This window comes from Nannospalax galili, unplaced genomic scaffold (assembly GCF_000622305.1).
Source record: "Nannospalax galili isolate Female #2095 unplaced genomic scaffold, S.galili_v1.0 scaffold213, whole genome shotgun sequence".
Taxonomy (NCBI): Eukaryota; Metazoa; Chordata; class Mammalia; order Rodentia; family Spalacidae; genus Nannospalax; species Nannospalax galili.
In genome coordinates this window covers 1,760,627-1,783,845 of record NW_008335195.1, presented here as the reverse complement: position 1 = coordinate 1,783,845, position 23,219 = coordinate 1,760,627, and the positions used below count along the sequence as shown (strand labels likewise).

General features: G+C 41.6%; 1 protein-coding gene across 3 annotated transcripts in view; it reads left to right on the top strand.

Moving 5' to 3' along the window:
* The first annotated feature begins 5,721 nt into the window (after positions 1–5,721).
* Positions 5,722–23,219, top strand: part of Uggt1 (UDP-glucose glycoprotein glucosyltransferase 1) — a 118,465-nt gene continuing 100,967 nt past the window's right edge. For 2 of the 3 annotated variants that reach the window (XM_029561936.1, XM_008829755.3), the window contains exons 1-5: positions 5,722–5,958; positions 10,283–10,418; positions 14,712–14,794; positions 16,463–16,593; positions 22,883–22,995. In XM_029561936.1, coding sequence (XP_029417796.1) covers positions 10,297–10,418; positions 14,712–14,794; positions 16,463–16,593; positions 22,883–22,995 — 449 coding nt within the window. In that variant the 5' untranslated portion in view covers positions 5,722–5,958; positions 10,283–10,296. Of the gene's footprint in view, positions 5,959–10,282; positions 10,419–14,711; positions 14,795–15,122; positions 15,202–16,462; positions 16,594–22,882; positions 22,996–23,219 lie in introns of those variants that run through there. The other variant, XM_029561937.1, reaches the window with a different exon arrangement.

Below are 23,219 nucleotides of genomic sequence, written 5' to 3'. Positions count from 1 at the left end.
CAAGGCCCTGGGTCCAATCCCTAGCACTACATAAGCCAGACAGTGGCACTTGCCTGTATACCAACAGTTAGGAGAAGATGAAGGCAGCAGGATCAGTAGTTCAAGGTCATCCTTGGCTACATAGAGATTTTGAAACTAGTCTGGGGTACATAAGACCCTGTCACAAACAAACAAACAACAACTCTGCAGAGAAAAATGAATAAAGGGAATCTGTTGAAATTTAAATGAAAATATATTTGGATGATAGGTACTTGATAACGTTTTGTACATTTGAGTTTTCTAAATTTTCTTTAATTTTTTTAAAAATGTTTTCCTATGGTTGCTTATGTTGGACCTGATCTCCTGAAAGCAAGTAATCATCCTGCCTGAGTCTCCTGCGTAGAGGACTATAGGCACATAACCCCTCATCTGGTGTTGGGGATGGAATCAAAGGACTTAAGAACATTAGGCAAGTACTCTACATCCCCAATCCTAGAGATGGTAAAATGCTTGCTGTGAAGCTTAATAACAATCTGAATAAGATCCCTGGAACCCATATAAACATGGAAGAAGAGAAAGGACGCCACAAAGTTGCCCTCTGAGCTCCACACATGCTTGGTGACTTGCAGATACACACCCCTTCATATACACACATGTACAATAATAAAATTTTCTAAATAAGAAAAAGATGGATGGCACCTGAGTTTATCCTTTGGTTTCCACATGCATGTATACGAACATATACAGACACCCATATGTACATGCACACATTGCACACACAATAAAAAATTTAAAAAGAGATATGGGAAGATTCTACAGGGACATGGGCTTTGGTCTAGGGGGCAGAAGTATTGCTGAAGGTTATCAGTGCTAAAGACTGCCAAATCTAGCTTGACCTACCCCATAACAATTGGCCAGTGGCTACGTGGATCTAAGGACAAAGAATTTGGGGACTTTTATCAACAGATCTAGAAAAATCCATGGTAGGTTTTTGTAAAAGGCTGGTGTAGTGGTGTAAGACCAGAATTCGAGGACTTGAATGGCTTGAGGCAGGAGGATCATGAGTTCAAGTACAATCTGAGGTAAATAGTGAAGCCCTGACCCCCCAAAAGAGAGAAGACTTCTGTAAAGCTAATACAGAATGGTCTGGGCTCAGGCTGTAGAGATGGCTCAGTTGGCAAAGTGCATACCATGCAAGTGTGAGAACCTGGGTTCAATACTCAAAGACCATGTCAAAGAGCTGGGCACTTCAATTCCAGTGGCAGAGAAGAAGGCACAGGAGGTCCCCAGAGCTCACTGGCCAGCCAGCCTACCCAACTTGGCAAGCTCCAGTCAAGTAAAAGAACTTGTCTCTAGGCTGGAGAGATGGTTCAGCAGTTAAGAATACTGACTACTCTTGCAGAAGACCCAGGTTTGAATCCCAGCACCCATATGGTGGCTAACAATCATCCCTAATTGCAGTTCCAGAGCATCCAACAACCTCTTCTGTTCTTGACACAGGTGCACTGCCCTTAAAAAAAGAAAAAGCTGATGGAAGCACCTGGAGAGATGGTTCAGCAGTTAAGAGCTCTCGCTATTGCTGTTGTTCCAGAGGACCAGAGTTAGGTAGGTTCTTAGTGCCTACGTCAGGTGGATCACAACAGCTTGCAACTCCAGCTGTAGGGGATCTGACATTCTCTTCTGGTCTCCATGGGCACCTGCAGTCACCCACACACAGATACATATATATATACACTTAAAAATAAAAATTTAGGGGCTGGAGAGATGGCTCAGCAGTTGAGCTGAGAAGTTGAGCTTGCAGAAGACCTGGGTTCAAATCCCAGCACCCACATGGCAGCTAGCAACTGTCCTTAACTCCAGTTCCAGGGGATCTGATGGCCTCTTCTGTCCTCCACAGGCATTGTACAGCACTGGTGCACTTACCTGTATGCAGGCAATACATGCATACACAAAATAAAAAATAATAAATATTTTTAAAGTAAAATAAAATAAGAATGCATTCATTAAAGATGTGCCAAGGAAGGTCACTGGACCCTGACCTGAGTAACCAGCCACTCTTCCCAGCCAACTAGTCCAGCCTTGGAAGACAGAAGAAAAATGAGGAGCAACCATATAGAGGGATGTTTTTGGAAGCCCTTGTCAAGAAACTCCAATGGACTCTCATATGAACATTTGAAAATTTCCCTGTTCTGACTTTTTTCTAGTTCCCTGTCTAGAACTTGTAATGTTAATTACTCTTGCCTTTACTTCTCCTTCACATCTCCTATTCATGATTCAAGGACTTTCTTTTCCCCTTAGAGACAAGAGTTGTGCATTTGGGAGTCTTTTAGATAGACCCACTGAAGGGGTACTCCAGTTGTCTCACCCTGCATCCCTGCTCAGCATGGAAGAAGCCAGAGTGGTCTGTGTCCCTATTCCCTATTGGCAATTTGGGTAGCCCCTTCAGAGGATGGCTTGATAAGAATAGGAGGTAGGAATTAGCTAGGCAGTTAGGGTAAAAAGACCCCAAAGAAATTAGCCAGTTTCTGGGATAAAAGTCAAAATGTCCTTGGGCCTGTTAGCAACATACTCTGTTCCAAAGGCCAAAAATGTCAAAATTATTTGGGAGCTTGTAACTAATCCTTAAAAGATTTTAGGGTTACCTCTTTAGGGGGGGAATGTTGGAGGGGAGGGAGTGGGCATGGATTTGATCAAAATACCTTATATGCATGTATGAAATTCTCAACAAGCTTTTGTAAGTTAAAAAAATAAAAAATAAACAAAAATTTAAGTCTTTAAAAAATGATTATTAAAGATTGATCTCTGACCTCCACACGCATGTGTACACACATACATATGCACATCACAAACATACAAAATTTACCTTTGAGCCTCGACCTGTGTGTGTGTTGGCATATAGCTTCAACATGTTTTTGACAGAAAAAGATTGCATTTATACATGGACACCTATCTAATAAATCCTCCTTTAATATATGTTCATTTTATCAGTTCTGTTCCTCCAGAGAACCCTGATTAATGGTCTCCAGGAGAATGTTTTCTGTGCCTGGAGCAGATGAACTGCATTCTCAGGAGCTGCTGACCCAAGACTGATCCCTGAGCCATCAGAGCTATTGCTGCATGCTAGCCCATCCTGGCTCCAGCAGGTTTTATCATTAGCCATGAGGGTGTGATAGTCAGGCTGTGGAACTGGGGCTTCTTGTGCAGGGGAAGAAGATGGTATAAGTGACACTCACAGCCCATTGTTGCTTTAGACTAGGGCAGCCTGCATTTCTACCTCACAGGTGGGGCAGTTCATTAGGCAGCTTTGCATCCCTATAATGATATACCCAATATGGGCCACTTACGAAGTAACAGGGGTTGATTTGGGCCCTTGGTTCTGAGCATTCTAATCTAAGATTGGGAGGCTCCTCTGGGAAGGCACATACTCGCAGGAGCATGAGTTGGAGACTTGCTTGACAGTCAAAAATCAGTTTTCCGGGAAGCACATGCTCTGCCTGAATGAAGTCATAGATTTAATCCCCATACCAAACACCATTACTCCTAACTACTGCAATAAAATTTCACATGTGATCCACACTTTATTACCTGCATTTGTCTGTAAGTGTGTGAGTGTACATGTGCCACAGCGTGCATGTAATGGTCAGAGGGCAACTTGCAGGAATCGGTTCTCTCCTTCCACCACGTGGATCTGAGGGATCAAACTCAGGTCTGCATGCTTGATGGTGGGTGCCTTTACCTACTGAGCCATCTTGTGGGCAACTAGCTCACACTTTATTTATGCTGAACAGCATTGATCTAGAGACCTGAGTTCTGCCACAAACTCATCTTGAGTGCTCTGAGCCTTGGACTGCTGGTTTCTACCTATGGGTCTTGTTAGGGTTCCAAACAGCAGCAGCTTCCCCACTCCCCAACAGGGACCTACAGACTTTTGGAGCCCGAAAAAGGGAACTGAGCTGATAGGCACCTTGGCCTTTGAAGTCAAGGGAAACAAACTCTGCTGAGAAGCAGCCTGCCTTTCCTCTGATCTCCAAAGATAAGATAAGCAGATTCTACCTGTTAACCAAAGATTTTAGAAGCTGTTTGTCACAACAGCTTTTCTCTTATCTTAAGAGGGAAAAAGTAAACACTTCCAGACCCTAATCCTACCTGGCAGACTGAACGAAGCCAGGTTTACAAGCCCTGCTTTTCTTGCTTCCCCCTCCCTGATTTTCCCCTCAAACACTCCCCCCTTCTACACCCTAAAGCCCCCATATATAAGTCCCAGCTCACAACCCGTGGGCTGACATCTTTCCCTTCCCCGAGGGAAATGTGTCCCATGCAAAATAAAGCTGTATCCTGCTGAGAATTCTATCTGTGCCTCGCGGTGCCTCCTCCATCCGCTCATGCTCTCCATTGCACTCTCCCAACATTTTTACCTATCAGGTCTCGGATGTCTCTCATGCCCTTACAACAAGAAACAGCTACTAAAACTAAAAACTGAGGACAAAGTGCTGCTCTGAAATCTGGAGAGCAGATACAGACTAAAGACCAGCTTTCTTTCTTTGGGCATATGTCGTGTATGTGCAGGTTGGTGAATGTGCAAATAAATGTGTGCATATGGATGCTATTCCTCAGGACACCATCTATCTTGGTTTTTTTTTTTTTTTTTTTTGAGAGTGTTTCTCACTAGCTTGGAACTCCTGATTTAGCTAGGCTAGCTGGCCAGTGAACCCCAGGGATCTGCCTGTCTTAGTCTACCTCTGCCTGCCATAGTGCCTAGGTCTGTGTGTGTTTGTGTGTGCGTGTGTATATGTGTGCATGTGTGTGGAGGCCCAAAGTTGACATGAGGTATCTTCTTCCATCACTGTTTATTGAGGCAGGGTTTCTTAGAACCTGGAACTTACCAAATTCTGGCTAGTCTATGGACCCACCTTGCCAAAGAGTCGTCTCTGCCTCCTGAGTTCTGGGATTACAGGTGCCTGCCACATTTTTGTGTGAGTTCTGGTGATCTGAACTCCAAACCTCACAGGGGGTACAGAGCAAGTGCTGTGCCCACTAAGTCATCTCTCCAGCCCATGCCCAGCTTTAGGGGGATCAAACTCAGGTTGTTGGGCTTAGTAGAAGCATGTTTACCCTTGGAGCCACCTTGCCTGTGCCTCTTTATATTCTTTCTGCTCCCTTTTCCCCTGATGGTCCCTAGGCATTGGAGGCAATGATATGGATGTCTCATTCAGGGCTGAGCAGTCAACAATAATTTATTCTCCTAAGTCTCTGCATTAACTGGCATCATATATTCTGAAACAAATTTATAATAATTATTTGAAGAAAAAAAAAATCAAAGGGCAAAGAAATCCCTGCAGACTAATTTGCCACTGCTTTGTGTGAGACAAGATAATTGTCTCACAAATAATACTCGTACCAGCCCCCTGGAACACAAATTTAGTTTAGGATAAAGTCCAAGATGATCAGAAGCATTAGGACAATTTGTCTTTCGTCGTGCACCTTTTTAACAGTTAAGTACCTTTTTATTGAAGGAAGTGAAGAATTCGTAGGTCCTAAATGCTCTTCACATGGTTTCTGCCTCCCCTCTCCCCTCCCTCCTCTCTCCCTCCCTCCCTCCCCTCCCCTTCTGTCTCTCCCAGTTTAGCGCTATTCTGGGGCTTTAAGAACATAGGAGAATGCTTTCTCTTTGCTGGGAAGAGGACAGCTGCAGAACGCTCTAGGATACCCCAGCCTGCACTCGGTAGCCGGAAGTCGACCAGCCTTCGCCTCTAGGAAGCGGAAGTTCAGGGGCGGATGGCAACCCTGCAGCTGCTTTGCGAAGCCGGCTTGTGAGAAGAACGGCGGGAAAGGCGCGTGTCGGCTTCTCACTGGCGCAGCGTCGGCCGCCGCGGTCCCGCCTCTCCCCGGCGTAGTCACCGGCGCTGTCGTGGACCGAGCGCGGCCGGGGCAAGGGCAGGCAGGGGGAGGCTTGCGCCACGGCGGCGCGGCGGCTGACAGGTACCTGGGGTGGCCTGGGGAGGCCTCGGGCGCCGCGAGAGGGTCCTAGCACCTTGAGCTGCTTCCTTTCTCCTGACTTAGTTTCCTCTCCAGTGCCTCCCACCTCTTCTTCGCCAGCGCCTCCAGCTGTCCCCAGCGGTCTTGTTACTGGCGGCTGGCAGCGGGCTCTCTCCAGCTGTCTTGATTCTCGGTGAAGAGCTAGAGGAAGTGCCCCCCTCAAGAATTTACACGAAGCCTGGAGTAGGCTGAGAACCAGCATGCTGCAGGGTTCTGATTGAGAACGACTTGGTCTTCGTATAGGTTTCTGTTTTCCCCAAAATGAAATCAGCTCATGCATCTTGGTTGCCGTTTTCTTTCAGTGCTGGGATATCTTGGATAACTTTTAAGTGTGTGACCTGCCAGATCTGCGTACTTCGCCAATAAGTTATAAACATGCATTTTTCTTGTTCCTTGATTACAGTCTTTATCTTATTTTGCATTTGTTGCCAGATTAGAGAAAAAGCGTTTTGGTTGTTCTGGGAAGCCGACATGTGCCTGAGGTGTTATGCCTTAAATCTGTGCACTTGCTAGTCAATTTTTATGAAGTTCCTTCCTTCCTAGAATGCCTGTACAGTGGCAGGTGTTTATTTAATTTTTGTTTTGCTCTTTTTTTTTTTTTTTTTAAGATAGAGTCTTAACGTATCTCAGGCTGGCCTTGAACTTCTACTGATCCTTCTACCTCAACCTCCCAAAAAGAATTGGAACTGATTGTGACCTTTCCACTGGACTTGCTTTTGGTAAACTTAGCTGAAACTTATTTTTCTTTTTAATTGAAATGTACTGCCTTATTTGTGTGTGTGTGTGTGTGTGTGTGTGTGTGTGTGTGTATACATGTTGTGTGTGTGGGAGTGTGTGAAAATGGAGATGGTAATACCTCCTTCATAAAGCTTATCTATAGAATATGGCACTAATGTGCCAGGTACCATGCTGTTTGCATGTAGACATGATTGCTAACCTCAAAGAACTTCAGTCCTTGGGCTTTTGTGTGTGAACATTAATGTGGTATATGTAAAGCACCTAAAACCATGCTTAACCCAGAGTTATTGTGCAGTTAAGTTCAGGTTTCCTCAGTGCCTTTTGTAATGCACTCAATTCCTTTACCACTCTCTGCCTACTGTCTGCCTGGGTTACTGTGTATAGTGGTGTTTACCTGGCAATAGGAACCATCATCTCTTTGTGAGGATCTTACCTCTAGGCCTCTTCAGGACAAACTGTTATAACAGCTCTCCTGAATCTTCATTAGCTATGTTAGTTGTAGTGTGCAAAGCAGGCTTCTGAGGCTATAGTACATGGACCTGTGGGAGTGGGTGTCTGGAGTTGTATGTAAAAGTTCAAGTCCTTGCTTCTCTTTGGAAATACACTTTACCGGGTTCTGAAAAGGAGGTTATGCTCTGTTTCATCCCTCAGCCAGGAATTGATGCTGGTAGGTTTTAGTGTCAAATGCCTAGTTTGATTTGTTCTTTTCTAGTAGATTTTAGTTTTATGCATGAATTCTTTCATTTTTATAGGGTCTTTATAGTAGTCGTCACAAATATGGGTTTTTAAAATATTTATTATTTTTATTTTATGTGTATGAGTGTATTGCTTGTATGTATGTGAGTGTGCCTGTGTTGTGCAGTGCTGTGCAGTGCCGCGGAGGTTAAAAGAGGGCTTTGGATTCCCCTGGAACTGGAGTTAAGGACGGTTCGTAGCTGCCATGTGAGTGTTGGGAATCGAACCCAGGTTCTCTGCAAGAGCAGTCAGTGCCCTTAACCACTGAGGCATCTCTCCAGCCCCCAGGATGGGTTTTTAAAAAAAATAATTTACTTTGTATGTCCGTGTGTTAGTTAGTATGTGTGTGTGGAGGCCATATGTCAAAATTGGGTGTTTTACTCAATTGCTCTCCCCCCTTTTTTTTGAGACAAGGCCTCACTTTGTGGTACCCTGACTGGCCTAGAACTCATAGGTTGACCTCAGTCTCCCAGAGATCTGCCTGCCTCTGCCTCCCAAATGCAGGGATTGAAGGTGTGCACTACCACAACCAGCCTCCACCTTTTTAAAAAATATATATTTTTTATTTTTATTTTATGTGTACGAGTGGACCCGTGTCGTGCAATGCTGTGGCAATCAGAAGAGGGCGTTGGATTCCCCTGGAACTGGAGTTAAGGACAGTTCGTAGCCACCATGTGGGTGTTGGGAATCGAACCCAGATCCTCTGCAAAAGCAGTCATTACCCTTAACTGCTGAGCCTTCTCTCTAGCCCCTCTACCTTGTTTTTTTTTTCAGACAAGGTCTCTCACCAATTTGACTCAACTGGCTAATGAGCCCCAGGAATCCTCCTGTCTCTGATTCCCCAATGCTGGGATTATAGGCACCTGCTGCTGAACCTGGCTTTTAAAAAAAAAAAAAATTATATATATATATCATGTTGTGGGTGTTCAAACTGAAGTCCTTATATTTGTACAAATACTTTTCTGACTGAGTATATCCCTAACCCCTGACTTTTTTTGTACTTCAGGAGACCTTTATTTACACATGAGATGTTTAGGTTATTTTTTTCTTTATAGAGGAGCTGGTGATGCCTCAACTTAACACTTAGACACTTTTCTATTTGCTATAATTCATTTTGCTTCTATTCTTCAAAGTATGTATTGTATAAAGCAGGCTATTAACAAAAGTGATATTGTCATTAAAAAAGTAGATACTGACAGGTTCCCCCCAATACCACTTGTCTCCCACATTGATAACATTTATAATCAGTATCAAGGAAGTGACCCTCTCATCCTCTTGCTTCTCATCCAGATAGCTAGGGTGGTTTGTCTGTTTGTTTTTCTTGAAACAGTCCTAATTTCACCTCAGCCTCCCGAGTGAGTACTACAGACTTGAGTCACTATACGTGGCATTTCTTTTTCATTTTGTGGCAGTTTTATTGGAATTGTGGGCATGATGACTTGCTAGGCAAGTACTCTTTCACTGAGCCACTGTTTTGTTAGGTAGGTTTCTAGCATGATAACTCAGATCAGAAGTGCTCTGGATGCTATCTAAGAGGATGTCAGTGTGTTTAGAGAGGCTGCTGACAGGAGACAGGAGCCTCCAGGCTGCTTCCTAGAAACTTGGATTCCCTGCTTTGCAGATGGGGACAGGTGTCATGAGAAACTGCTAAATCCTTAGATTTGCTCGTTTCAGATCATGGGTCTTTTTTTTTTTAACTTTGAAAAAACTTTATTGAGAACTTCATACATGCATATAAGGTATTGTGATCAAATCCATGTCCACTCCCTCTCCTCCAGTATCTCCCATATCTCCCACTTTATTCTGACAACTTCGTGTACTCACTTTTTCTTTCCTTCTCTTTCCTTTTCTTTTCTTTTCTTTTCTTTCATAGGGCTTTTTGATACTCTAACATTCCCCCCTTTGAAGAGGTAACCCTAAAATATTTTAGGGATTAGATAAGAGTAGCAACATACTCTGTTCCACAGATCACGGTTTTTTTTTGTTGTTGTTGTTTTTTTTTTTAGTTTTGCAGTTAAGACTCACTATATCAGTTTATTAGGACTACCATGATGAAGTCCTTAGCCATAAACTGGGTGGCTTCCAACAACACATTTCATTGTTTTACAGTTTTGAAGGCTACAACTCATAAGTTGAGGAGTGGCAGCACCATATTTCCTCCAAAACTATAGGAGAGGATCTTTTCCTTGCCTCTTTCAGTCTCTGGTAGCTTTAGGCCCCCAGGTATCCCTTACCGTGTAATTCCTATGTCTACCTGTCTTCACCAAACATTCTCCCTGTGTCTATTCAGGTTTCTACCTTTTATAACACTAGCAATATTGGGTTAGCCTATCCTAATGACTGCATTGTAACTTGATCATCTTTGTAAAGACCCTATCTCCAAATAAATTCACATTCTGAGGTGGAGGTTTGGACTTCATATCCTTTTTAGAAGCTAGAATTCAACTTAGAGCACCATCTGTCATGTGCATTTTATCTGTCTTTGCTTTATTTACTCTCCTGCTTTATAAAGTTGCTTGCAGGCTGCTGTGGGACCAGCTTTTACCCCTCTGTGTGGTATTACTCCCTAGGAATCGATGTTCAGCCTCTGTAGAAAAGAATGTAGTCAACTTCCTGCCTTTCCTTGTGCCTATAACTCTTCATCCGTTGTTGGACTGTCTAGGTGTTAAGAGCTGTTATATTTCAGATGCATCTCTGTTTCTGTACTTTTACTGTTATTTTGTGTCCCTCTGTGTTAAGATTTTTCGTGCTTCCTTGTGAAATTTAAACATTCCCTTCTCTTTTCCCATTGTAGGGCTCTGTTACAACATGGGACTTCTGGTTGCACTGGCTTCACTGTGCCTGTTCTCTTCAGCAAAGGCTGATTCAAAAGCCATTACAACTTCTCTTACTACAAAGTGGTTTTCTGCCCCACTGCTGTTAGAAGCCAGGTAAGGAGACATTTTTTCTGCATAACTGAATATCTTAAATTTAGGCTCTGGCAGTAAATGAATATTCAGAAGTCAGATTATGTTTTTTGTGTGCATGTGTTAAGCTCCATTTTCAATGTGCACTGTGCTCTGTGTTGTACAATGGCTATTAGGAGGCAAAATCTGTCTTTCAGCAGCATAGGATTGAATTGATTCATAGACAGATTGAGGAACTTTGCTCCTAAGAACAAGACCCCAGGATAAAAGAGTACAGGGTGGAGAAGGATGAGCTGAGAAAATCTCAAAGCTCACTTGTTCTAAGATGCATGTGTTTACATTGTAATCTCCCAAATTGGCATGCTTTTTTAAATTTGGAAGTTATTTTCTTCTTTACTTTTGTATTCAGATTTTACTAGTTTGTATCAACATAAGCACATTAAAATTTGTTATACCATATAGTGTTCCATTGTATAATTGTATTATTACTTTCTAATTTGTGTACATTGTACAAAAATAATGGGTTTCCTTATGGCATTTTCATACATGCATATAATGTATTTTGATTACACCCCCCCATCCTACTGCATTTATGCAATCAAATCAGAAGGTTATTTTAGGGGATAAGAATGTAGCTCAGTTGTAAAGTGTTTTCCTAGCATGCATGAAGCCTTGAGTTTGGTCCCCAGTGCTGCATAAACTGAATGGGGTGGAGTGTACATCCCTGTGATCTCAGCATTGGGAGATTGAGGCAGGAGGATCATCCTTTGATACATACTGAGTTCATAGTCAGCCTGGGATATGTGAGACAGTGCCTACCCAGCTCCCCCGCCCCCCTCCAAATTTATCCTAAAGCCAGGAATAGTAATACCTTTGTACTTCCATCTACTTGGGGCTGAGGGAAAAGGATGGAAAATTTAAGGCTAGTCTGGGCAAGTTATTGATACACTATCTGAAAAAAAAAAAGGGAAAAAAAGACTGGGGATGTAACTTAGTGGTACAGTGCTTGCTTCCTTGCCAGGTGTGAAGCCATAGGTTCTATCCTCAACACCCCCCCCCAAAAAAAATAATTATAGCCAGGCATGGTGGTATATATATCTGTAAGCACAGCACATAGGAGACTGAGGTGGGAGAATTGTATGTTGGAGGCCCAACGGACTACATAGTGATACTCTATCACAAACAGACAAAAAGCTATAAGCATGTTTCAAAAAATAATTGTATGTCTTACAATTGATAAAATATGATATAGAACAGGTGTTGTGGCAACACCTTTAATCCCAGCACTCGGGAGGCAAAGAGGCAGATTTCTGTGAGTTCAAGGCCAGCCTTGTCTACATAGCAAGTTCTAGACCTGCTGGGGCCACAGGGAAATCCTGTCTGAAAAAAAACAAACAAAAAATGACAGCTCTAATTTCTCAAAATTTTTTCCACAAACATCTCCCCATTTCATGGTATCTTTGGCCATTTGCCATTTTGAGCTGTTACTTTTAGGCCTCCTCCAGTAGCTGTTTATAAGCAGGTAGTCAAGGTGAGGGGAGTTGTAGGCAACTCCAAAAGGAGCCCATCTTATTTGAAACCACTCTGCATTCACCTCTAGAACTAACTGAGGCCACCATTCTTCTTCTGGATGAGGATGAAGGGTTCTGTACACCAGGCATGTAGCTGTTATAGACCTTGTTTTCCTTGCATCTAGCCCTAAGGGACTGAAAACATTCCTGCATGTATTTTTAGATTGTGCTGATGTTCATGAAGGGATTTTGGTTTTGTGATTATTCATGAAGTGATATATGTAGTTAATTGAAGTAAAGCTCTGAATGTTTGGGGCAACTATAGTTACCAGTAGAAATAATATATAAATAGGTATTATAAGCTGGGCGTGGTGACACAGGCCTTTAATCCCAGCACTCGGGAAGCAGAGGCAGGCGGATCTCTTTGAGCTCAAGGCCAGCCTGGTCTCCATAGCGAGTCAAGGCCAGCCTGGTCTCCATAGCGAGTCCAGGCCAGCTGGGGTTATAGGGAGACCCTGTCTCATGAGACTACATAGAAGCTATCCTTGACTTCTAATGGCACATGAACTCAGTTTGTGCTGTGAAGTGAATGTACATGATGAGATCTTTCTTAGAACTTTCAGAAAATGGGGCTGGAAAGATGGCTCAGCAGTTAAGAACACTGACTGTTCTTGCAGTAAACCTGGGTTTGATTCCCAGCACCCACATGGCAGCTAACAACTGCCTGTAACTCCAGGTATTTCACGACACGGGTGCACTTAACTATATGCAGGCATAACACTCATACACATTAAAATAAATAAATAAATAAATAAATAAATAAATAAATAAATAAATAAATAAATAAAAGATTGAAAGTAATAATCACTTATTGTTTGTCAGATGCTGTAATGGCTCAGGGCTATAAAATAATAGCGATATAAATATACTTGAATTTATATTCCAGCATTTTCATTTATTAGGAATACTAATCTAAAAACAAGATTTCCACCAGATATGTGTTATCTGGAGGAAAATCAGGTTTCTTGTAGGTTCTGTGCATGTGCGTGTGTGCGTGTGTGTATGTGTGACAGTCTTGCTACATAAAGACTAAGCTAGCTTTCTTTACATTTGTGATCCTTCTGCTTCTGCTTCCCAAGCATTGGGATTGAAACCCAGCTCTTTTTTTACCATATATGAAAATTCTGGCAAGTTTATAAGGCCTCTGCAGTTCTTTGGTATAAAGTATTTATCAACGGAGAAAATGGCATATTGAACCCTTTCTGTACCAGCACTCATTTTAACAGTGATTGGGACTGGGGTGTGGCTCTGTGGGAGGTGCTTACTTAGCTTGGGCGAGGCCTTGGGTTCCATTCCAGGGGAAAAATCAATTCAAGGGCAGTAACTATTACCATCTTCTCCTTGCCTATCTGAATTTTATAGCAAGTCCCAGACATGATCTCCTCCATAAAAACAAATTTTTACTCTCTGGGATAGATACACAAAGCTGAAAAGAAAACAGAAGAAAAAGCGAACTTAATTATACTATAAAATATGTTACAGCATTACTTTTAATTATGCCTTCTATTCTCCTTTTTTCTGATTCAATGTTTCTAGTAATTAGGTTTTTTTTTAAGACAGTCTTAGAAATCTGAAGTAGAATTAAAAATGCTTCAAGAAAATTGTTTATGATGTGAGAGTATGTATTTAGCCTGAATGAATCTTTGTTTTTGTCTTCAACTGATGAGTATGTCTTTTATTCATTAATTTAGTGCTTATTTGTTTGTCATGACGTGTTACTACCTGTTTTCTTAAACTGTCAGCTATTCTAACGTCAGTCCAGTATTTATGTCAGTTATTAGAAAGCCTAGAAAAATGTCTCTCAAGAAAGCACTACATAATATGTTAATGATAATAGATATTTTTAAAAAACTTTTAGAGAAGCTGCATATTCCAGAAAATGTTTCTTATTTTCCCATATTCCTGTATGGTACTGTGGAATAGTGTGAGTTATACACTCCAGTGTTGACACATGATAGGAAGGACTTCCTTTGGCTAAGGTGAACTGAGGCCTGCATCTGTGGTTTGCTTTAAGACTGAGAGCTCACTACCATACTGGCACTGTGGCTTCAAAGTGAAGATCACCAGGTTATGTTAGTTGTTCCTTCAGATAGTCTATGCATTCTAGTTTAGGAGTTTTAGACTCCTGAATGAAAGGAAATTCAAAAGGCCGTTATGTTCAATTAATAGTGTAAAGCAGAAACAGTTTTTAGATTCGATTTTGTTAGATGAGTACTAATTTTAAACTAAAATTAGAATTTCTGGTTTTATGGATGTTAAAAGATCAACATGCTGCCTTTATTCTCCCAGAAATTGTTCTAGGGTTCATGTTTAGTGTAGGAGAACTTTAGGCAAAATAATTTTTGTTCTCTCTAAGGTCTTTCAGAAAAGCCATGGGCAGAACTAGTGCTGGAAAGGCCAGTTCCTAATTCTGCTTCCATTGTCAACAGGGTCTTTGCTAATGGGGTTTCTAAGCCATTTTTAGACTTGGGCTTTCCTATTGTTACATTTTTATCACTCCAAACTTCTAAGAGATAGCTACTAAGTGAGCAAAGTGTTAAGCTGTTAATAGCTAATGAGATACTGAGGTTTACTTTTCATTAGGAAAATATATATTAGACATACAGATGTCTAATATATATAAATTAAAACCCAAACTATGGACATTTGGGAATGTAAATTCCTTTTTATTCTTCTGGTAATGTATTTTTATTGTAAGATTTTATTGACTTATTGCTGATATCTCCCCTCCCTCCTCTTCTCCTAGTGAGTTCTTAGCAGAAGACAGTCAAGAGAAATTTTGGAGTTTTGTAGAAGCCAGTCAAAATATTGGATCATCAGATCATCGTGGTAAACTTGAAGCAAATACTTGTTTGACTTTGTGGTCTGGGGAGATATTAAAAAAAGACAGGTTCTCCTTTGTATAGAATGTGTGACATGGCAGTTAATGAAAAACATTTTTATCTTAAATGACTAGAGTTGTGATGGTGACTAGGAAGACCCAATGACAATTCAAATAATTATTGATTTTATTGTTGGGGGTTGAACTCAGGGCCTTGCCCATGGAAAGCATATGCTCTGCCACTGAGTGTCCCCAGTGTCCAGTGACCTTCAACTATTTGTAAGATTTTATTGACTTATTGCTGATATCTCCCCTCCCTCCTCTTCTCCTAGTGAGTTCTTAGCAGAAGACAGTCAAGAGAAATTTTGGAGTTTTGTAGAAGCCAGTCAAAATATTGGATCATCAGATCATCGTGGTAAACTTGAAGCAAATACTTGTTTGACTTTGTGGTCTGGGGAGATATTAAAAAAAGACAGGTTCTCCTTTGTATAGAATGTGTGACATGGCAGTTAATGAAAAACATTTTTATCTTAAATGACTAGAGTTGTGATGGTGACTAGGAAGACCCAATGACAATTCAAATAATTATTGATTTTATTGTTGGGGGTTGAACTCAGGGCCTTGCCCATGGAAAGCATATGCTCTGCCACTGAGTGTCCCCAGTGTCCAGTGACCTTCAACTATATATATATATATATTTTTTTTTTAATATTTATTACTTATTTTTATTTTAGGTGTATGAGTGTATTGCCTGCATGTGTATAAGTGCACCCATGTTGTGCAGTGCTTGCAGAGGTCAGAAGAGGGCATCGGATCACCTGGAACTGGAGTTATGGATTGTTGTTAGCCACCACGTGGGTGCTGGAAATTGAACCCGGTCCTCTCTAAGAGCAGCCAGTGCTCTTAACCTCTGAGCCATCTCTCCTGTCCCACCAATATATTTTATTTTTAAATTTTTAAAAATTTATTTTTAATTTTTTATGTGTATAAGTGTTTTGCCCAAATGTATGTAAGTGTACCATATTAGAGGGTGACAGATCCCCTAGAACTGGAGTTATGGATGGTTGTGTGCTGCAGTGAGGGAGCTGGAAATCAAACCAGTCCTCTGCCAGAGCAGCCAGTGTTCTTAACCACTGAAACATCTCTCCAGCCCCTTTATTCTTTTTAAGAGATGGAATCTTGTTCTTTTGTCCATGCTGGTCCTAAACTCTCAGATCAAGCAGTCCAACTGCCTCATCCCAAGTCTAGTTGGGTAGTAGACAGTGAGTAAGTAAATCATTTAGTAAATGATGCGCTAGGTAAAGAAATATCCCAGGATACAAGAAATGATGTAACTGGTCTGTGCTGGCATAGGGTAGGGAACAGGGCTACTCTCAGGAGTACGTGATTCACAGCTAAATTCTTCTTTTGGAATTGAGTAGGAGTAAGTTGTCTTGGTGAGTGGGAAAATCTCAGTCCAGGCAGAAGACATCATGTGAAAGAAGGGAAAGAGTGTCTCTCTTATTGTGTATCTCAGGTAATTTTAATCATTTGATTGATAGATGTTCAAGGTGATAGTACTGGAAACAATTTGTCAGTCACGTACTTTCATAGCATGTAGCTTTGTGCTTTGTGGACTCTTACTTGGCAACCTGTAGTCATATACAATTCTTTTGATTAATATTCGTCCTCGACAGGTACCGATCGTTCCTATTATGATGCAATATTGGAAGTTGCGTTTCAGTTTCTGTCACCTCTACAGCAGAATCTGTTGAAATTTTGCCTGTCTCTTCGTTCCTACTCAGCCTCAATTCAAGCCTTCCAGCAGGTAAGTCCATTTTATGTAGAAGACAACAGTTTTTAGGGGTATGACATGCTGGCTGAGTAGATTGTAGTTGTCTTAGAATTTAATTTCAGTTAACAGTATTTTATCTGACATTTTCTGGGACTTAAGACTTGTCTTTAAATAATGAGCAAAACTTGGGGCTAGAGAGATGGCTCAGTGGTTAAGATCACTGGCTGTTTTTGCAGAGGTTGTGGGTTTGGTTCCCAACACTCACATGGCAGCTAACAGCCATCTTTAACTCCAGTCTGGCCTCTAACTCACAGGGATCCGCCTGCCTCTGCTTCCCAAGAGTGCTGGGATCAAAAGTGTGTGCCACCACACCCACCCTTGGAAGATGGAATTTTGCTAAACCAGTGAATTTGAATCTGATCACAGACTTTAGATCTAAAAACGGTTCACAGGAAATTCAAGACAGGAAGTATCAAAGCAGGGCCATTGGAATATAGTCAAGAAAGTCAAGGGTTAGGGAGACTTTGCAGTAAAGTGATCTGGTATCTTTTGTGAGTAAATGAAAAAGGGAAAGAAAAAGAGCAGCAGAACAACTCCAAGAGAGGTGTAAACATTATCATTCAGTATAGGGATCTTGTTTGGATTTAAGGAGAGAGAGAAACAGAAAAGAGAATCAGATGTATGTATACCAACTGAACATTTACATGAAAAGAACATTAATTTAAAAACCATTCTATATTATACAACAGAGAGAACTACTCACAGCAGATATGTAGTATAATGAGATGTAAAATGAGCACCTTTGTCACTTTCTCCAAGGCTCAGATATGGAACTCAGCCCACTACCCTAGAAGCCCTCCAAGTGCTGTGTCCCCCATCATACCCACCTTTTGTCCTCTGAAAGGAGCCATACTGTCACTTTCTGACAAAATCACCCCCATGGTTGTTTTTAAATCATTTTATTGCCCAAGAGTGCACCTCTATGCAGTAGAGTTTAGTTTTGCCCCGTGTTAAAAGAATTTTAAAACTTTGGGAGGTCTTTTGCTTTGTTGTGTTTCTGAGACAGCATCTCTCTTTGCAGCACAGGGTGACTTTGCATTCTTGATCCTCTACGCCAGCATACCCAGGCACTATGATTAGAGGTGTGTGCCACCATGCCCTGCTTCCCATTCTTCTGTTGTATCACTTGAACTGCATCATACTTTTCATGCACTCATTTTGCTGATCACATGGTTAGGATGCAGCTTAGTGTATATCTCTGTCTTCTGTTTCCTACAAGCTGGTGGCTTGGTCTAGAGGCTTTATCAGAATTGTTTTTCCTCCCTTTGACAAGTCTATATGTGCTTTAGTTTGTTTCTCCATTTCTGTGACAAATATTCTGACCAACACCAATTTGGGGAGGAAAGGGTTTATTTGGCTCACGTCTCCTGGGTCATAATTCATCACTGAGGAAGCCCAAGATAGGAGCTCAGGGCAGGAATCTGGAGGCAGGAGCTAGAGCACAGACCATGAAGGAATGCTGCTTACTGACTTGCTCCCCAACCCATGCTCAGCCTGCTTTCTTAACAATACAGAACAACCTGCCCAGGGGTGGCATAGCTCATAGTAGGCTGGGCCCTTCCACATCACTCAAAAATCAAGAAAATAGCCCCACAGCAGTGGCCATAGGCCAGTCCAATGAAGGAAATTCTCCGATTGAGGCTCCCTCTCCCCAGGTGTGTCAAGTTGACAACTAAAGCTACCCAGCACAACAGGTGATGTTCTAGTCACTCATCAGGGGTTTCTAATGTCTGCTCTTTTTCCCCCTTTTTACTCTCTCCTTCCCTCTCTCACTTCTCTTTTACTTTCTCTCTCTTATTTTTTCATCATTTCTGTCTCTGTCTCTGTTCTTTTTTTGGAGGGGTGGAGGCTCTTTTTGAGACAGGGTCTCCCTGTAGCTTCAGCTGGCCTAGAACTCACTATGTAGATCAGGCTGGGACTCTGTTTTCTTTCTTTCTTTTTTACAGTTATATTTTATGAGGGGAAGGTCAGTATGCCACAGCCTGTGCGTGGAGATCAGCAGACAACCTTCAGAAGTCAGTTATCTCCTGAAACTGAGGAAACTTGTAGGTCCAGGGGCTCAATCTCAGAACATCAGTCTTGGCACAAAGTGTCTTTACCTGCTGAGCCATCCCACTGCCCTGTTTTTCTTTCTAATTCTTTTCTCTTTTTGCGTTCTTTTTCTTTCGTTTTAACAGTGCTGTTTGCTTAATCCATTCTTTAGGGTTTCAAGGTGATCACTCATTCTTTCATTTTTATGCTTTTGTTTTGGTTCTGCATGTAGATGAAAAGAACATACCCTCAGCTAGTCTTTTTTGGTGACATTGTTACATAGGAAAGGTAGAACATACGCTTGATTTTTTGCCTTTGTTTGCCAAGATTGTGAATCAGTCTGACCCACTGGCATCCTTTTACTTTAAGCGTTTAGGGTTTGTTTGGTTTTTTTTTCTTTTCTCTGTTGATATAAAATACATGTAACAAAATTTACCATTTTAACCATTTTTAAGTACAGTTTAATGATAATTGTTAATTCATCTTCAGAGCTCTTCGAAGTTTTTTGAGACAGGGTCTCATGTAGCCCAACCTGGCCTTGACTTTGCTATGTAGTTGAGATTGACCTTCCTCCTGCCTCCTACGACTGAGTGCTTGGTTTACAGTTGTGCCCCCATCATGCTTGCCTCTCAGGTTTTTTCATCTTGTAAAAACGGAAACTCCTTACTCATAAAATGTTAACTCACCTTATTTCCTGTCTTCCCTTCCACTTTGGCCCCTAGTAACCACCATTTTGCTTTCTACCTCTGAACTGAAGTGCCTCATGTGAATGGAATATTTGTCCTTCTGTGTTGGATTCATGTAGCACAGTGTAAAGTTAACATCATCCAGGTGTAGCATGTGTCAGGATTCCACTCCTTTTTTAGCTGAATAATAGTCCATTGAATGTATATGTCATATTTTATTCGTTATTTCTTTTCCCAGTGAACATTTGGGTTGTTCCCACCTTTTGGCTCTTATCAGTAATGCTACTGTGGAACATTGGTATCACATGTCTGGTTGAGTTTCTGTTTCATTTCTTTTGCTTTTGTATCTAAGTATGGGATTCATGGGCCATATGATAATTCTGTTTATCCATTTATTGGCAGTGCCGGGGATTGAACCCAGGGCTTTGCACATGCCAAGCAGCTATTCTGCCATTATACTACAACCCTAAGCCCCTGTGTTTAATATTTTAATGAACCTCCAAACTGTTTTTACATAGTGGCCATTCCAGTTTTGCATTCCTTCCTATAAGGAACAAGGATTCTTATTTCTCCACATCTTCCACAACATTTAGTATTTTCTGATTTTTTTTTTTATATTGGACACTAATGATGAGTGTGATGTGGTATCACATTGAGGTTCTCTTTTTGACATAGGTCCTATTATGCAGCCCAGGCTGTTCTGGAACTCTCTGCCTCAGCCACAAGTGCTGGTATTACAGGCATGCACCACCATGTGTGGTGCCTAATTTGTGTTGTTGATGTTGTTGTCTATACTTTTGATGTCATATACAAGAAATCATTGCAAAATGTAATGGGCTTGCTTTTTTCCTCTCTTAATATCATAAACATAATCTATTCTCTTTCTTTTTTCATGTGTGTGGGGGCAGGGGGGTAATGGAAACTGAATCTAAGGTATGACACATTCTAGGCAAATGCTCTATTGCTGAGCTATATTCTCAGCCTCTTAATTTTCATTTGAGGCAGGGTCTCACTAAGTTGTCCCGGCTAGCCTTGAACTCAACTCTGCAACCCAGGCTGACCTTAAACTTGTCATCCTCTTGCCTCAGCCACCAGAGTAGCTGCGATTACAGACCTGGCTAGTAGAGTTGCAGTTTTTAAAAGATTTTTATGTATGTATGTGTGTTGAAGTGTGCATGTGAATCTAGGTGTTTGTGGACATGATGCAAGCTAGAGAAACACATGGTTGTGAGCTGCCTGATGTGGATGCTGGGGATCAAACTCAGGTTCTCTATAGGAGTAGGGCACATTCTTAACCACTGAGCCATCTCTCCAGCCCCAGCCATAGGGTCTAGCCATCATGTTCTGGTGGACAACCAAGAGAAATAGCAATAGCCTACATTGCTTGGGGGCTTCTGGGGCTTCCCTGATTAACAGTTCATATGGAGGTTGCCCACACCTGGCACTGAGATTTTTTTAATAACCCATGACTTCTGGGAAGAGTATTATCCAGGATACCTCAATTCGAATCTTTTTTAAAATAAGTTTGTATAGGGGCTGGAGAGATGGCTCAGCGGTTAGGAACACTGGCTGTTCTTGCAGAAGACCCAGGTTTGAATCCCAGCACCCACATGGCAGCTAACAGCTGTCCATAACTCCAGTCCCAGGGGATCCGACAGCCTCTTCTGACCTCTGAGGGCATTGCACGATACGGGTGCACTTACCTACATGCAGGCAATACATGCATACACATAAAATAAAAATAAAGAATAATAAATAAAATATTATTTTAAAAGTTTGTATAATACAGGTTTCCATATGCCTTTTTTATATATCCTTAGTTTTGGTAATCCTTCTTTCTTCTCCCCTTCTCCCACCCACCTGCCTGCTTGGACCTTTCTCTCCCCAGAATTTCCCCCTCCACTTTCATGCCTACTATGTTTTATTCCTGCTTCCCTCCAAAATTTTTATTACATATTTAAAAGTGATTTTATGTGTGTATGTGTGTGGGTTCACATGTGCTGTAGTATGCTGTGGAGATAAGAGGACAACTTGCAGGAATTGGTTGTCTCCTACCATGTAAGTCCTGGGGATTGAACTCAGGTGATCAGTCTTAGTGGTAGGTACCTTTATCCACTGAGCCCTCTCACTAGCCCCATAAAGTTCACATCTATAACCCTAGGGCTCTTGGGCCTGAGGGCTACAGACAGAGAGCTCTCTGAAGTCCACTCAGCCTAGCTGAATTAATGAGCTTCAGGTTCATTGAGACACCCTGTCTCAAAAAATAAAGGTAGAGAATGATTCAGGAAGGACACTTGATGTTGACCTCTGGCCTCCACATTCATGTGCACATATACACACACTGACACTGTCATGGTTGTCTTCAGCTGTCACCTTGACATATCTGGGAAAAGAGAACTTCAGTTCAGGAATTTCTTCTATTGGACTGGCCTCTGGGCATATCTGGAAGGCATTTTCTTAATTGTTGAGTAATGTGGGAGAGCCCAGCCCACTGTGGGTAGTACCACCCCTGGGCAGGTGGTCCTGGGTTTAAACAAGCTGAGCACAAGCCAGAGGAGCAAGCCAGTAAGTAGTCTTCATCAGTGATCTGTGCTTTAGTTCCCTGCTTCCAGGTTCCTACCTTGAGCTCTTGCCCTCATGTCCCTACTTGATGGGTTGTCACTTGGAAGAATAAGATACAATAAACCCTTTCCTCCTCCCCAAGTTGGTTTTGGCCAATGTTTTTGTCGAAGAAATAGAAAGCAAGCTAATATATACACATCAGAAAGCATGACTTTTTATTTGTTTATTATTTTTATTCTATGAGTATGAGTGTATTGCCTGCATGTATGTAAGTACACCTGTATTGTGCAATACCCAAGGAGGTCAGAAGAGGACCTCAGATCCCCTGGAACTGGAGCTACAGATGGTTGTTAACCACCATGTGGGTGCTAGAACCCGAACCTAGAACCTCTGCAAGCGCAGATGGTATACTTAACTGCTGAGCTATCTCTCCAGCCCCCAAAACCTGACATTTTGAGCTAAAGTGGTTTTGTTGTTGCTGCTGTTGTTGTTGTTTTTGGCCTCTTTGAGACAGGATCTCCTGGAACTTGCTATAGACACCAGGCTGGCTTTAATCTCAAGAGATCCACCTGCTGCTGCCTCCCAAGTGTGGGAATTAAGGGTGTGCGCCACCATGTCCAGTCAGCTCGACTAAGGTGTATACACCCTAGTTTCTCCAGTTGTCTTTTGATAATTTTCTAAGCTAAAGAATTTTAACTATCTATTTGAAATAATAATGCTAGTTAGCACTGACCTCTGGGGACTGGACAGTGTAGGAGGAGATGAATAACACAACAAGGAGAGTACTAGCCTGGAGAGCTCTTACTTGCTTTGCCCACAGTAGATGTTCAATAGATGGTAGTTTTTGCATTTATTCGTAGATTATTTATTTGCATTTATTTGTAGATTATTTATTTGTAGATTATTATAAATTCATTGTTTATTAAAACATACATTTCTGTCTTATCTTTGACTAGAAATATGTGTTTTACATTCCCTGACAGATAGCAGCTGATGAACCTCCACCCAAAGGATGTAATTCATTTTTTTCAGTGCATGGAAAAAAGACTTGTGATTTTGATACCCTGGAGACTCTTCTACTAACTGCATCTGAAAGGTATTTTGTGCTTCTTCGTTTAAATGTCATGCATATCTTTGTGCCTTTTCTGTTTTAAACTTACCTTCTGATTTTTTTCATGAGAAAAGGTCTTGACATGAAGCCTAGGCTGACCTGAAAAATACTAGATAGCCCATACTGTTCTCAAACTCAGAATCTTCCTGGCTCAGCCTCCCAAGCACTGGGATTACAGGCATGTGACACTATGCCCAGCTCCTCTGATT